This window comes from Panthera pardus, unplaced genomic scaffold (assembly GCF_024362965.1).
Source record: "Panthera pardus isolate Hobbes unplaced genomic scaffold, ASM2436296v1 HiC_scaffold_6, whole genome shotgun sequence".
NCBI lineage: Eukaryota > Metazoa > Chordata > Mammalia > Carnivora > Felidae > Panthera > Panthera pardus.
In genome coordinates this window covers 69,801,615-69,819,103 of record NW_026526991.1, presented here as the reverse complement: position 1 = coordinate 69,819,103, position 17,489 = coordinate 69,801,615, and the positions used below count along the sequence as shown (strand labels likewise).

General features: G+C 36.8%; 1 protein-coding gene across 3 annotated transcripts in view; it reads right to left on the bottom strand.

Annotated features, from left to right (window-relative positions):
- Positions 1 to 17,489, bottom strand: part of NELL2 (neural EGFL like 2) — a 334,896-nt gene that overhangs the window by 20,560 nt on the left and 296,847 nt on the right. For all 3 annotated transcript variants that reach the window (XM_019419105.2, XM_019419109.2, XM_019419106.2), the window contains one exon: positions 2,950 to 3,090. In XM_019419105.2, coding sequence (XP_019274650.1) covers positions 2,950 to 3,090 — 141 coding nt within the window. The remainder of the gene's footprint in view (positions 1 to 2,949; positions 3,091 to 17,489) is intronic.

Here is a 17,489-nt window from a genome sequence, read left to right as displayed (position 1 = left end):
AGACAAGAAATATAAAAGATTCTTTCAGAATTTTCCTCTAAAAGGGAGCAGAAAAATGTGGGAAATGTTTGGAGGATCAGGTGATATCAGGGAAGTTACTTTTTGTTTGTTTTTATTTCATTTTTAAAAGATGGCTGCTCCTCCAGGCTGTTTGTGTGCTGATGAGAATGATGGGAGAGAAAAAGAGTATTTATCATATGGAAGAGAAAGTGGGGAGTACAAAGGCGAAAACCTCAAGCAGGTGAGAAGGGATGATAGGTAAGGTACTATGGAGGGAGAAATGAAACTTAACTCAGTGAAACAGGAGGGAGGGAGGGAAAGCAGCAAATAAAGATATAAATACGAGTTGTCTAGTGTAACTCCTGGTGCAGAAATGAAGTTCTGCTTTCTTGGTTAAATAAGAAGCAGGGCCATCAATAGAGAATGATGAGAAAGGTAGTGGTACCTGAGATTTGAGATGACAGAAGGTGTGAAATGGTGGTATTAGAGAGCTGCAGGGGAAAGTAACCAAGGAAATAAAATAGGAATCTTTGGCAAAGCTGATGGCCTTTGTAGCAGGTAGCCTATAGGACAGTCCCCTGTGATTCTTACCATTTAATATTCACGCTCTTGCATCTTCTCTCCTTGAATGTGGGCTGGCTACACCTACTGACTCACTTGTAACAAACACAGAAGCAATGAAATGACACATCTGAGACTGAGTTATAGAAAGATCATGGGCACTTGCTTATTTGAGGGGAAGCCAGCTCCCATGTCTTGAGGCAGCCCCATAGAGTGGTTCATGTGTTAAGGAAACCAGGCCAGCCAAGAACCACATGAGCGATCTTGGAAACAGGGTGTGGCTCCCCCCATTCTGCAAGGTGAAACACATCCCTGACCAACACATCCCTGCAAGGTGAAACACATCCCTGACCAACAACTTATGCAACCTCATGAGAAACCATGAACCAGAGGTATCTAGGTAAGCTGTGCACAGATTCCTCACCCATACAAACTGTGACATAATTTTGGTTGTTTTCAGCTGCTACGTTTTGGGTGTAATTTGTTATGCATCAATAGATAACTAATACAGCCCTCTTGAGATTTGCAGTCAAAAATTTAAAAGATAGTGAGGGAGCGCTGTTGCAAATGTAAAGTGAGATAGTAGGCAGAGGTATGTGTTTTTGCTGTTCACATTCTGATGCACAGAAAAGGGTGTGTGAGGATACCAGGCAAAAGTAAACACAGGTTACGCCTAGAGAAGTGGAAAGGATGGGGGAAGGGGAGAGATGAAATTAAGATGCATTTTCAGCTTTAATCTAAGTATTTGTGTATGATTTGAACGATTTATAATCGGCTTATATTCATTCTACATGTGCGTAACTTAAAGCAAAAGACAATCTTAACAAAAAGTTAGAGTTTTTAAACAAAAACAGTAGACTTCCCCACGATAAACTGCAGAATACAGGCAAAGCAGTTTATCAGGGAAGTACAAAATCACACTGCTTGATCTGCCTCCTGGAATTCTCTACAGGGCTGGAACTGTTCACTCTGGGACAATCACAAGTGCAAGGCAAAGCCCTGAGCCCACAGTTAGGTGGTTATTTGCAAATGCCAGGTTTTAGCCCCTGGCAAGGCAACAGCATCCCCACTCCTATGCAAAAAATCCAGAGACCCCTCTGCTGAAGGTCCAGAGCTCTGGAGCTGCCAGCAAAGTGCAAAGCACACTGAAAACATCTGTCATCCAAGTCAGCTTCACTTTTCTCTGTGTGAAAACCCTTTGAGGTCCAAGAATAAAAGACATCTTATCATTTAAGTGTCAAGTACCGTTAAGTTAGATTCTCCAAGGCTTTCACTGACTGTGTCACTTTAGTCACATTATTCTCATAGGCTGTTACTCTATGAAGGTGTAAATACGAATGGAGAAATTAATAACTTCTTGTGGTTTGCTGTGTTTTCCATTCCTGTGCCAAACTTCTGATGGCCAATCCTTCTGGTGTGGGTGGTTTCCCTGGCAATTGCTCACTGGGCTTTGTATATTCTGCCTGCTTTTGAAAAATCATGCCCTTCAATAGAGAGTATAGAGGAACAGAGTTGTCAACTCACTGAAAATAGTTTAAAATTAATGGTAAATAACTGAATATAATCTGATTGAATTTTTCACTCCTATTAGATTGAAATCTTCTTTGAAGCAGGGGTCATAACTTCTATGTCTAACATTCAACATTCAGTAAATATCTCTTACTTTGCCAGCCAAGTGGTATGTTAGGAATAGTCCAGAGTAGTGTGTATTGTGAATATTATCCTTGGCATTATCATATCCACAGCATTATTATATTACCTCTACCTCTATTTTCCTTTTATCTTGCTTTCCTCATCTATTTTTTTCTAGCTCTTTTTGGGTCAGATTTATGCATGCTGCCATTTAAAATTTTCATCTGATACTATTTTATTCATCCTAAAAACGCCCTTCAACAGTTACAAGTATCCACAGAGAACTGGCTTAGTGTCACAAATTTAACATATCTAAAAATCAATTAATTATCATAATTAGTAAGTGAAGGTTAGATTTTAACATGTTTCCAATTGTTGTATAAACACACAGCAAAAGCCACCAATAACTTCAACATGAATTTTTTAAATTTTTATTACTTTTTGAGGGAGGGAGGGAGGGAGGGAGGGAGGGAGAGAGAGAGGGAGTGAGTGAGTGAGAGTGAGGAAGGAGCGAGACACAGAATCTGAAGCAGGCTCTAGGCTCCGAGCTGACAGCACAGCTGGTTTTGGGTTTTGGGGCCCAAACTCACCAACTGTGAGATCATGACCTGAGACAAAGTCAGATGCTTAACTGACTGAGCCACCCAGGCACCCCAATAACTTCAACATTAGATCAATGTCTACTATTTACATCTTACTGTATATTCCTAAAGTTCAAAAGGTGTTCTTATAAACTCCGGTTCTCCTTGTACTGACCTTCGCAAGATTCTCCACTTGGTGAAAACATCCCATTGTCATGGTAGCCATCTCTGCACTCACAGTGGTACCATCCAGGCAGGTTAATGCAGTTAGCACGACTGTCACATTGAACAAAGCCATCAGAGCACTCATCAATATCTGTTTGGCAAAGAAAACAAAAATGGGATGTTATACAATTGCTGCTTTTCTCTGCCCCAAACTAAAATATTCTGCTAGACAGCTACTAAATTTTTTAGTGCCAGCAACTCCTTAAAACTGGGAAAACATAAACTCAAAAAAGTCTACTTGGTTGTTGAAGGCTATGTAGAAAGAATGTAGCGGTATTAGTCATAGGAGAAATATCTAGATGGCTTCTTTGTTGTGGAAGGCCTCCAACTGCAAACAATGACAAGAAACCATGTATGACAGTCTTTAGTGCTGCTCACCATAGAACTCTAGCTCTTCTTCTGGACACAAGCTAGGATTGCCATGTGAATGGAAGAAGCCAATTAGGAAGTGGCATGTGTCACTTCTAGGCAGAGCATTCAAGACACACATGTCCCCTTCCCCATCGCAATGCCCAGCAATTTCCAGGGGCTCTAAAGATCAGCCTGAGTTCCTAAGTGAGGATGATGTGGGGCACATTCCTTCTCTTCTTGGGATGGACATAGAATATGAACAGAAAAACAACCTTTTTGCTGAGATTTTAGGATCTTTATTACTATAGGCACAACCTACCCACACCTGACTAAAATCTCATTCATCTCCAACATATAGCAATGGGCACTCACACAGCAACATGCTCCATATTTCCAAGAATATATACCATTTATGCTACTTTTTAATGGGTTTCGCATGTTATCCCAGTCAACCCTCAAAAAAAAAAAATCTTGCCAGGTAGATAGCATATTGAACATATGGGGGAAAAAAAACAAGGCAAAAGGAAATCATGGGATTTAAACAAGGTCACCTAAATTTTCATGTTTGCCTGACTTTCATGTGTGTGTTCCTTCATCTAAACAGACACAGGCTGAGATTGGCAAAAGTGTCTAAAAACAAAGAGATCTATGTATCTTGAGTCTCATATATTTTCCTCCAGAGGCTTATTACTACTCCCAAATAGTGTGAGCCCTTTATTCTCCTTGTTCAGACTGTTGAATGATGAGAATCCAATGCCAATCCAAATCTCTTCCTTTGCTCATAGAGGAGCTGTCTTACAGAGTGCCCCCTTCTCATAAAACTCCTGGTTTTCTGGGTACTTTGACTCAGACCCTGGTAAATGATTAGATAGCACAGCATTATCACAGCTGTAGTGTGATGATGAACATATGAACCCAACTTCCATCTTGATAGCCCTATGCCATCCCTGGAGATTCCACTCGCCAAGGTAGGACAGCCCTTTCTTTTACACTTCCCACGCCTGCATTATAGTCCCTGCTGTAGTGACCAGGCATGATGGTGTCCTTCGTGTTGAAGGGAAGACCTGCTGCTTTTTAGAGTCTTTTCCCTCAAATCAGTCCACTTCAGCTCAACAGAATCTACTTCCTTCCTACTTCAGTCTAACTCCAAATTCTTGGAAGTATATATTCCTTTCATTTTCTTGTTAAATTTCTCTTTGTCTATGTTCAATTTTGAAAGAGACAATTTTTTTGAATAAATGAATAAATAAGTTTTTTTTTTTAAAGAGAAATAAGCCCAGAGTCCCTTCCCTAAAACAAGGTGCAAACCGTTCTTTCAGATTAGGTAATAGGCAAAAAATATATATGTTTTATATCACTGTAAAACTTCAACATTATTTCTGAACTAAAAATGGTTTTGCCTCCATAGTTCCTCTTCCGAAGAGTTAGTTCCGACTGTCAGTAATTCCTACTGTCAAAATAATTGTTAGTGGTCAAATAAGCTAACCACTGACTTCCTGACAGATAGCTGATGTGGATTGCTTCCATTTACTTAGGCCTCTTAGGTTTTGTGAAACAGCCTATTTGTATTTAGGAGCCTCCCTAACTGATGAATCTCTGATTATCAATGGGGCTAAAATGCTATGCTCATTTCAGCTTTGTACAGTCTTTTCTTCTAACCCAAATGATGCAGAAAATTGATTATGTCATTTCTTAAGTGCATGGACAAAAGAAACCAGGTTGGGATTTCAGCTTTAGAAGTGAGTGTATTGGAAGAAAGGCCATGAGGGGATATTACAGAGTATCTCTGCTATTTTAGAAAAATCTGGTCATTAGTATTGGTGATTTGCAAGTAACTATTAATGGAGCAGAGCCTTCTCTACTGAAACAATTTTCACATGTACAGTTAGCCTTGAATTTAGTTCTATTTTGTTGCTGAACAAGGTTGCAGGGTTAGCTCAGATCTCCTGACAAAGATATGTATTTCAAGTTTTACTTCTCCCTTACTTTCTCTCCTCACTCTTCCCAATCATTAGAGCTGCTCCTTACTGCCTCATGCCCGCTTCTCTTTCTCACATTGCAGTACCCTTCCGTGAGCTAGAAACACGCTCACTGAAGTTTAATAGGAATGCTACGCATTTATTACTTACTGTTCTCAAGACTGGGGATACAAACATATGCTGGGCAAAATGTATTTTCATTTACTGCTTGAGTTTTATTATTTAATTCTTACTACCAAGCAGTATTTTAGAGAATTAATATGCAAAGACATGACCACTCATTAATTTGCAATTCAATATTTATTAAATGCCTGTTTTGTGCCAAGTACTAAATACTGGTAAAACAAGGATGGACAAACCAGAAGTAATTTCTGCCCTGAGTTTAATATACACCTAAATTGTGTTTTAAGAGAATTAAATGTCTAAAAATCTGAAATGACAATCATACAGGACAGTGTCTCCCAATATGCTGCTCAATCTACTAACATATCACCAGTGGCATGTTATTTAGGTGATAATATATTTTAATGACTACACATTTATATTTCTGAATTATTTCCACTTACAGAAAGTGATACTAATAGTACAGTAGTGACATTAGACTCAAATTGAAAAATTGAGAAAGATTACAGAAACAGTATTCAGTAAACATTAAAATAAACATTCTATGAACATAACAAAAATTATGAAGCTGGTACACAAATGACTGAAGTTTAGAAAACACCAAAATATAGTATGAAGCAATTATTCACATTTCAGAAGAATTTTCTGAGTAACTCCTCAGGCAGTGAAATGCCTTAATTCATTTAAAATATAACTCAATTTATAAAATATATAAGATGCATATGTCATGATGCCTCAAATTATATACTCGCTCTGATTTAGGATAGTGAAGAAAAACTAGCCAGATAATATATATTACTTCATTTTATACTTTCATGTTCCTGCTAATTTTGATTTGTGCATGCAAATGTTTCTACTTTGGTGAAAGTCAGTAGAAAAGGAAAGTATGCTTGAATCACCAAAGTATTCACTTTCCACCAGAAGGTATGTGTGTTTGGCTCATGGCTCTAATTAAAGCCACAGCTAAAACAAACAGCCTTATCTGTGAGCTATTTGATGTGTGTATGTAAACATGCAGTAAGTGAAGAGTTGTAATCTGATCCACAATTTAAGATGTATATTTTAACTGTACATGAATTTGAATATTAGTATGAGTTATAAAAATCACATATATATTGTGTGCATTTTCAAACATGCACATATTGTGCTTTCCTTATTGTGTAATACCAGAAAACAATAAAAAAAACTTTCAAAGAATTCATTTCTTGGCTATTTTCTTTTGGTCACTAACACTGCACATTATCTAATTGAGTTAGATATACAGAGAACAGTAGATCTAGGAAAGGAAAATGCTATATTATTTCATTCCACATAAGAACTACCAAGCTGGAACAAATTACTTTCTAAAGTGAATAAAAGTATTCAAAAAGATTAGTACAGGACATATAAGCTGATGTGATTTGGTCTTGATTATAAGGACCTTAATTCTGTACTCTGTAGGTACATTATATAGAAAACTAAAAATACATTTTATGAAAAACTATGATTTCATTACATATTCTATCTTAGAAAGAACTAGTTCTCAGTTCCCTAGAGACAATTAAAACTTTCTCAGTAGCAACATTTAGAACAGTCAGCTAGTGATGATATTAAAATGCTTTCCCAGAGTACAGAGATTCCAAACTCCAAATAATATTTAGCCATCTAGCAACAGTCACGAATAGTAGTCATACTCCAGAGATCAAAATCGACTTAGATAATAAAAGTGGAAGGCACTGTTGAGGATAGACTTTCTAGAAAGCACATATGTTTTGAAGCAATCATTAAAAACAAACCAACAAGCAGAAAAACAAGGAAGAAAAATATGTGGAAAAAAAACCTCACACACATCAGTGTCTTGTTTTCCTTGTCTCCATCAGATATGATGACACAAGAATGGATGTCTTCTACAACGTGACACAGACCACTGGTTTCAACTGAAAATGGCTTTTGCCATCAGCATTTAAAGGGTCACTTTAGGGGTGCCTGAGTGGCTCAGTCCATTGAGTCCAACTTAGGCTCGGGTCATGATCTCGCAGTACATGAATTCAAGCCCAGCGACAGGCTCTGCGCTGACAGCTCAGAGCCTGGAGCCTGCTTTGGATTCTGTGTCTCCCTCTCTTTCTGCCCCTCCCCTGCTCACATTCTGTCTCTCTCTCTTTCAAAAATAAATAAACATTAAAAAAATAAAAGGTCACTCTAGACAATGAAATTATTTCCATGTAAAATTAAATATAGTTATAAAATGATACATTATAAAATGAGACACTTGAGTGATAACTTCTTTCTCATACACAGTAAAAGTTATTTCTATCATACAACATAACTAAGAGTAAAAATGTGCAAATGTCTAGAATCACCCATACCTAAAATAGACCCTAATCATTAGTTTAAGATCCTTTTTATGCTAAGAGAAAACTGATTAGTTGTTACTCTATACAAAAGAAGAGAAAATCCAGTTCTTTTTAAAAATTAGCACACTATTTTTAATGCCAAAGTCAAATAATGAGAGTACTATCATTCATACTCTTTATCATTAATAAAAACCTGACATCATTTCTCATAAAAATAGTACTTGTACTATTTATATCACTGTTGTATGCACTGGTAGTTAAATTATATTGATAAACAACAGGCAATTAAACATTCTGAAAACAATTAATCAACTCTTGATTAGCCACATGTGGATTATTTGTTTTCTAGATTATCTGCAGCATTTTTTGAATCACAAGGTCATTTCCCTGTCTTTTGTTGAGCTTCTGGGAAGTCTATTTTTAAATATTTAGATGTGAGTTTTCAAGGAATGCAAACTCATTTGAGCATTGTATTACTTTTAATAACTACACTAGATTTGGATATAAAATGTTGTCCAAAAATTTAATAAGAATTTTTTTATACTATTTTCTTTTTGAAAATAAAATAGGACAACATATGTAAGTAAACTTTGAAAATCATAAAAATCTCTTCATAAGCTGGCTGATAACATTGCAGATTTAGTGAAAATAATTTTCATTACTTTATAGTTCATAATTAGGAAGTTAATGACTGCTCTTTAAAAAACATAATATAGAGTGCCTGGGTGGCTCAGTCGGTTGAGCGTCTGACTTTGGCTCAGGTCATGATCTCACAGTTCGTGGGTTCGAGCCCCGTGTCGGGCTCTGTGCTGACAGCTCAGAGCCTGGAGCCTGTGTCTCCCTCTCTCTCTGCCTCTCCCCAGCTCATGCTCTGTCTCTCTCCCAAAAATAAATAAATATTAAAAAAAACATAAAAATGAAAATATAAAATACATAACAATATCATTATATTGTTTAGTCCTCCATACAAACATGTAAGATATTCTCATCCCTATATCACAAAGAAGCAGTGCGAACAAATACATGGCCCAAGTTGACACAACAGACCTGAACTCTTTGAACTACAGAGTCCAGTCCTCTTTCCCACATGAGGCTGACTCTCAAGACCAACACGTGCAGAAACCACGTCCATGTTGAGATAACTCAGTGTATATGCTAATAATGGGAGTGAATTCCACTCTTAGGCTTTTAGCTATTGCAACTTTGAATATTTTGCCAAACCTCTCTGAGTCTTCTGGTTTTGAACTAGAAATAATACTCTCTCTGTTAATAGTTTCCTGTTTACTACTGTTAACTATGCAAGGCCTCATAGGAGTGGTCTCTGGCTCACATAGGCATTTAGTATGTATGAATTACCCCTCCACCTCTGAAATAACTCTCCACAGTTTACAAAGCATGTTCACGTATATCACTTGAATGCTTGGAAAAAAATGAAGACATCTTGATTTTTCTTGTGGTTCCTGGGTCTTATTACTTTATCATTTCTGTTTTCCTTTCACAGTCTTTGCCTATTCTGTCCCTATTGCCTAGAATGCTCCTCTCTTTTTCTCATTCTCTTACCCAGTTAGTTAACTATTTCTCACCTGTCTCTGTCTCATATTAAGATTAATTTCCTGGGTGGCTCAGTTGGTTAAAATCCCACACTTGATTTTGGCTCAGATCATGATCTTGTGGTTGTGAGATTGAGCCCTGTGCCAGATTGTTGTCAAACAAGGAGGCTGCTCCACAGAGGCTCCTCTGTCTCCTCTCTCTCTGCGCCTCCCCTACTCATGCACATTCTCTCTTTCTCAAAAAATAAATAAACTTAAAAAAAATTAATTTCCTTTGGGAAAGCCTTCCTTGACTCCAAAGGCTATGTTTGATCTCCTAGTGCTCATTGTTTTTGTACTTTCTCCCTTGTGTTCCTTGTGTTTTGCCTTAATAGCAACTGTCATGAGGTTTTTTTGGGGGGTGGGTGGGGTGTCTAAACTTGCAAATATTACACTGACTTAATTAGAGTAACTTCAATTCTAGAGAAAGCCCTCTCTTTTCCCCCCACTTTTAAATTTTTTTTTTTCAACGTTTTTTATTTATTTTTGGGACAGAGAGAGACAGAGCATGAACGGGGGAGGGTCAGAGAGAGAGGGAGACACAGAATCGGAAACAGGCTCCAGGCTCCGAGCCATCAGCCCAGAGCCTGACGCGGGGCTCGAACTCACGGACCGCAAGATCGTGACCTGGCTGAAGTCGGACGCTTAACCGACTGCGCCACCCAGGCGCCCCACCCCACTTTTAAAAACTATCTTCATTCTTTGAGCTTTTTGTCTATCACTTTGTGAATTTCTCACCCAAATCCAAACCAAAACAATAAATGGGGGAGGGGAAAGTCTACATTGATTCTATAGATATGAATTCTTTACATTATTGCATCTTGCAATCCAGACACATGATATATTTCCTCTTTCTCTAATACTTTTTATTAGTTTTTATAGTCTTTGTAGTTTTCTCAAAGGATGTCTTACGCAATTTTGCCAGGATTTATTCCTAAATATACATTTTTACCTTCTTTTTTAAAAAAACAACTTTTTTCCCCCAATTTTACCAAGGCATAATGGACAAACAAAATTATAAGATATTTAAAGTGTACAACATGATGGCTATGTGTATATATATATATATGTGTATATATATATATATATATGTATGTATGTATATGTATATGTATATATACATATATTATGAAAGGATTTCTTCCATTGACTTAATTAACACTACCATTACCTCATATATCTTTTTTTTGGTGTAAACATTTAAGTTCTATTCCTTTAGCAAATTTCAATTATAGTTTTATAGTGTTATCAACTATAGTTACTGTGTTATACATTATCTTCAGACTTAAAAACCAAATTTGCTGAGGTAAAATTTGTATACAAAAGCATTACCAACAATTTCATGAGTTGTTACACATTACCACTACCATAATTATAAGATATAAAACACTTCCTTTACCCCCAAAAGTTCTTCTATATCAACAATACTTGAAAATAATAATTTGTGTATTTTCTCGTGTGTCGGTTGGCCTTCTGGAAGTCTTCTTTGGAGAAGTGTCTATTCATGTCTTTTGCCCATTTCTTCACTGGGTTATTTGTTTTTTTGGTGTTGAGTTTGATAAGTTCTTTATAGATTTTGGATACCAATCCTTTATCTGATATGTTGTTTGCAAATATCTTCTCCCATTCTGTCAGTTGCCTTTTAGTTTTGCTGATTGTTTCCTTCACTGTGCAGAAGCTTTTTATTTTGATGAGGTCCCAGTAGTTCATTTTTGTTTTTGTTTCCCTTGCCTCTGGAGATGTGCTGAGTAAGAAGTTGCTGCTGCCAAGATCAAAGAGGTTTCTGCCTGCTTTCTCCTTGAGAATTCTGATGGCTTCCTGTTTTACATTTAGGTCTTTCATCCATTTTGAGTTTAGTTTTGTGTATGGTGTAAGAAAGTGGTCCAGGTTCATTCTTCTGCATGTCACTGTCCAATTTTCCCAGCACCACTTGCTGATGAGACTGTCTTTATTCCCTTGGATATTCTTTCCTGCTTTGTCAAAGATTAGTTGGCCATACGTTTGTGGGTCCATTTCTGGGTTCTCTCTTCTGTTCCATTGATCTGAGTGTCTGTTCTTGTGCCAGTACCATACTGTCTTGATGATTACAGCCTTGTAGTATAGCTTGAAGCCTCAGATTGTGATGTCTCCTGCTTTGGTTTTCTTTTTCAAGATTGCTTTGGCTATTCGGGGTCTCTTCTTGTTCCATACAAATTTTAGGATTGTTTGTTCTAGCTTTGTGAAGAATGCTGGTATTACTTTGATAGGGATTGCATTGAATATGTAGATTGCTTTGGGTAGTATCGACATTTTAACAATATTTGTTCTTCCTATCCAGGAACATGGAATCTTTTTCCATTTTTTTGTGTCTTCTTCAATTTCTTTCATAAGCTTTCTATAGTTTTCAGTGTATAGATTTTTCACCTCTTATTTAGACTTATTCCTAGGTATTTTATGGTTTTTTTGTGCAGTTGTAAATGGGATCGATTCCTTGATTTCTCTTTCTGTTGCTTCATTGTTGGTATATAGGAATGCAACTGATTTCTGTGCATTGATTTTATATCCTGCAACTTTGCTGAATTCATGAATCAATTCTAGCAGTTTTTTGGTAGAATCTTTTGGGTTTTCCATATAGTGTATCAAGTCATCTGCAAAGAGTGAAAGTTTGACCTCCTCCTGGCTGATTTGGATGCCTTTTATTTCTTTGTGTTGTGTGATTGCAGAGGCTAAGACTTCCAATACTATGTTGAATAACAGTGACGAGAGTGGACATCCCTGTCTTGTTCCTGATCTTAGGGGGAAAGCTGTCAGTTTTTCCCCATTGAGGATGATGACAACATCACTCATCATCAGGGAAATACAAATCAAAACCACAATGAGATACCACCTTACACCTGTCAGAATGGCTAACATGAACAACTCAGGCAACAACAGATGTTGGTGAGGATGTGGAGAAAGAGGATCTCTTTTGTATTGTTGGTGGGAATGCAAGCTGGTGCAGCCACTCTGGAAAACAGTATGGAGGTTCCTCAAAAAACTAAAAATAGAACTACCCAACGATCCAGAAATTGCACTACTAGGCATTTATCCACGGGATACAGATGTGCTGTTTCGAAGGGACACATGCACCCCCATGTTTATAGCAGCACTATCAACAATAGCCAAAGTATGGAAAGAGCCCAAATATCCATTGATGGATGAATGGATAAAGAAGATGTGGCATATACATACAATGGAGTATTACTCGGCAATCAAAAAGAATGAAATCTTGCCATTTGCAACTATGTGGATGGAACTGGAGGGTATTATGCTAAGTGAAATTAGTCAGTCAGAGAAAGACAAAAATCATATGACTTCACTCATATGAGGACTTTAAGAGACAAAACAGATGAACATAAGGGAAGGGAAACAAAACTAATATAAAAACAGGGAGGCGGACAAAACAGAAGAGACTCATAAATATGGAGAACAAACTGAGGGTTATGGGAGGGTTTGTGGGAGGAGGGATGGGCTAAATGGGTAAGGGGCATTAAGGAACCTACTCCTGAAATCATTGTTGCACTATATGCTAATTTGGATGTAAATTTTAAAAAATAAAAAATAAAATTAAAAGAAAAGAATTCGTATAAATTGTCATTTCGAGTAAGTGCCATATGAACAGCAACCATCCCTGTATTCCTCTTCCTTCCTTCCTTTTTTTCTTCCTAACATATCTCAAACACCTAGCAAAGAACTGGACATGGTTAGAGATTTATAAGCATTTGCTGAATGAATGAATGGTTCATTTATAATATCAAGTAACTAAGTGGCAAGCTCATCATGCCACCTTTGAGTCTTGCTAGGTCAGAGGGAAATGCAGGCAGGGTGCTAGCTTGAAAGATTCACTAAGATGCAATAACAAGATGGTAAGATGACATTTTCTCATCCTACTTCAAATATTTATGTCAAAAATTGACTACAGTATTGTAGTATTGACTACAGTATTAAATGGAGTAGAATTGGTGAGGATAAAATTAAATAGTGTGTTCATTACACACACACACAAACACACACACACACGCACACACACATGCACACAGCAAAAAGAGCACATCAAGACTTCTAATCAAAGATGGAACATTGAAAACATTTTTAGATTTTTTCTTCTTCCTAGTCATAAACATTTGTTAAAAAAGTATAAACAAAGACAAAAGGCAAAACACCACCATCAGAAAAGAAAATTCAGTAAGTTTTTGTCTCTTCTTGGAAAATAAAACATAGGTGAAGTGATAGAGTCAGAGCAAAGGAATCCACAGCCTAGAGTATATGTGTAATAATGGAGTGCTACAGGTGATTAGGGTAGTAATCTCCACTAAAGATTACCAAAGAGACATGAAATACCACGTAAAGCTAATATGAGATATGGTGCTGAAAGTAACTGGTTTAATTAAAAGTTTACTGATGAATAATCAAACCATCCACATCCTCCCACTTTGAGCAAACTGCTGAATAAAAGCAATTATCCCCAAAGCCAGGTTGGACGGTTCTCCTATAAAGAAAATAGATAAGATATCTGGAACAAACTGGGCAGCTAATATAGGCTGTCTTCCTTTGGAACAAAGTCCCTTCATTTCAGTGTTTAGAGATCTCAAATTGTAAAAACTCTCTTTTTGTTCACCTATTCTAAGTCTGCCAGTCAACAAACTTAACCTTCATATTAAAGCTCAAAACCAGTGTTTCTATTTATTTACTCTTAAACATTAATGTGAAATCAAAGGACAACATGTACTTAAGAAAAGTATATAACATTTATTAGAATTACCAAGATATACCATCAGGAAAACTGACACTGAAGGAAACTGAAATAATTTACAGAACAGAACTTAAAATGTTTCTTATTAATATCTTCAAATAGATTTGAGAAGATATTTCATCCATAAGAAAAAGACACAATGCTCTCAAAAAAGGAACGTTCAAAGAACAGGAAGAGTTCTTGGAAATTAAAAATATGATAGCTGAAAAATTTTTAAATGTAATAGAAGACTTAGAAGATCAAGTAAAAGTAGTCTCTTGAAAAGTATAACATAGAAAATAGATGAAAAACATGATTAAAAAACCCACAAAAAACAAAGAGCACCAAACTAAAAGGTCCAGCTTCTGATTAAAGACAAAGTTCATACCAAGAAAACAGAAAAATCAATGGAAGAACAATATCTTTAAAAATAACAATAATTGAAGAACTGTGCACTACAGAGTCTTCAGATTTAAAGGGCTCAAATGAAGGTCTCCAAATAATGAATAATGACATAACAGCCAATACTTATCGATGGCTTATTATGTTGCAGCCACTGTTCTTTGCAATTTACCTATATATATTCATTTAGCGCTTACAGTAGTCCTATAAGGTAGGAAATACAAATTGTTCCCCATTATGAAAGAGGAATAAATGTAGGCTAGTAATTTTTAAGAGAAGTAATTTTCCCCAAGACTACTGAAGCACAAAACTGGGATTTGAACTCAGGTACTCTAGATACAGAGATCAAACCCTCACTCCATACACAACACTGCCTCACAAGTGAACAAAACAAAGACTCACATCTAAATATACACTGTTAATATTTCACAATAAGTATAAAATACCAATCTTTTTTTTAATGTTTATTTATTTTTGAAGGAGAGAGAGAGAGACAGAGTGTGAGCAGGGGAGGGGCAGAGAGAGAGGGAGACACAGAATCGGAAGCAGGCTCCAGGCTCCGAGCCGTCAGCACAGAGCCGGAAGTGGGGCTCGAACTCACAAACCGTGAGATCATGACCTGAGCCGAAGTCGGATGCTTAACTGACTGAGCCACCCAGGCGCCCCTAAAATACCAATCTTAATATCTTCCAGGGAGAATAATAGGTTACATGTAAAGGGACAGAAACTAGGCTGGCATCATTTTTCTCACATGCAGCACTGCATGCTATAACACAGTGAAGCAACTATTTTGACCCTATAAGTCTATACTCAACATAACTGTCAAATATCTATGAAAGCAGAATAAGATATTTTAAGACATATAATTCCTTAGAAAATTATGTCCATGCAGTATTTAAAAAATATTTTATAAAGGACTAAATCAAGACAGAAACTACCAGGAGTTTATTCCTCTCTCCTTAAAATACTTTGCTCATTTTCCAAGTATATAGTTATCTTTCTACCTCACTGACTTCCACATCTTGGTCTTCTTTGCAGATCTTATCTTCTCAATCTCTAAAAGTTTGAGTTACCTGGGGATCTATTCTGCGATCTTTTCTTTTTTATCTACTAGCTTCATAGTGGTTTTATCCAGTACTAGGGCTTTAAATACCCAGATACCATCAATATACTGAAAACTACCTGGGCAGGTTGAATAATGTTCCCCCAAAATTCATGTCCACTTGGAACTCAAAATGTGACCTTATTTGGAAATAGTCTTTGCGGATATAATTAGGTAAGGATCCTGATATAAAATCATCTTGGATTCAGAGTGGGCCCTAAATCCAATGACTGGTGTCCTTTTCAGAAGAGAAGATACAGAGAAACACATATACAAAAAGTCAACATAAAGATGGAGGCAGAAATTGAAGTTATATAGTCACAAGCTATCTCTGGGGCTACCAGAACCTGGAAGAGGTAAGGAAGGATTCTTACAGTCTTCAGATGGATCATGGCACTGATACCACCCTGATTTTGAACTTAGAGCCTCCAGAACTATAAGATAACAAATTCCTGTTATTTTAAGCCACCAAGTCTGTGGTATTTTTTTATAGCAGCCCCAGGAAAATACATTATCTCATTTACATTTTCACCCAGACTGCTCTCTTCTCTTCCAAACCTGTTCATTTTCTCACCCAATTATTCAATTTTTCACTCAATATTTCCACTTGGATACCAAACTGTTCCTTCTGAAGTCTTCCCCACCTCATCAAATGGCAAAACCACCCCATTACTCAGGCAAAAAACTTTATTCTTAATTTCTCTCTTTCTGTCACTCCTCTTATCAAATCTATCCACAAGTCCTGTTGGTAGTGTCTGCAAAATATATCCCGAATCAAATCACCACTTCCAACCATTTTCAAGCTTACCAGTCCAGTCCATGTTACCATTATTTCTCACTTGAGTTAATATAACAGCCTAATGAATATCCCTGATTTCTTTTTTTCCCCCCTCCTACAGTCTATCCTAAGGATAGATGAAATCCTGGCATATGGAAGAGTAGTAGTATAAGGGAGGCAAATTTTCATCTATCATAGCAATTAGTTTGTTGGTAATATCTAAAGTTGACTAATTAAACAAAACATGGTATAGACATACTAAAAGAATTAAAAGTGTTCCCTCCCAGCACCTTGTCTCAGGTGTAGTTTCATAAGAGAATTAAGCTCTAATGCCCTAAGGAATTGGTGTAAGCCAGACATTAACTTCTCTCCTTTATATCTGGTATGGTACTAGTCATGTACCATCTTTGGGAAACCAGAGAACATAGTCTTTAGGTCATTTTCTGGTTTTACAGTTCAAATAAGGAACTATTTCTAAGCAAGTCATCTAGAAAGTGAGTCCAGGAGCTATTGCCTTTCATTCTAAGTTCTTCTGTGCTGTTTCATATCTTTTAAACATGTGTCTATTTTCTTTCACATACATAAAAAAACACATTAAGAACATTCAGGCTTCATTTTAAAAATGTTGAGTATACTAGGATAGCAATTCTGCTAGTAGTTATGCTTAGATGGAGAGAAAAAGGAGAGGGGAGCTCTGGAGAAAGGTACCAGGGCCAGAGACATGAGGAGAGCATAACCAGAATTGATAGCACAAGATGCCACAAAAATCATAAGTGGCTGGATAAAACTACTAAAGTTGAGATTACAGAGAGACAGGAAAGAACGAAGAGCAGTCAATGGGGAGGAAATGAAGTGGGTAGACAAAGAACTATAGGAAGAAGTGTTAGCAGTGAGGTGGAAAGATCACAAGTCTAACAGAAACCAGGGAAAAGCACAAAAAGCACGTCAAGGGAGAAGAAAGGGCTGTCAACAATGCTAAGGAGAACTGCTAATTGCTTCTTGAGGCACATTTAAGACTAAATACTTCTGGTTTAACATAGAATTGAAACTCCTTCTGATGTATGAGTAACAAGTTGGAAAAAG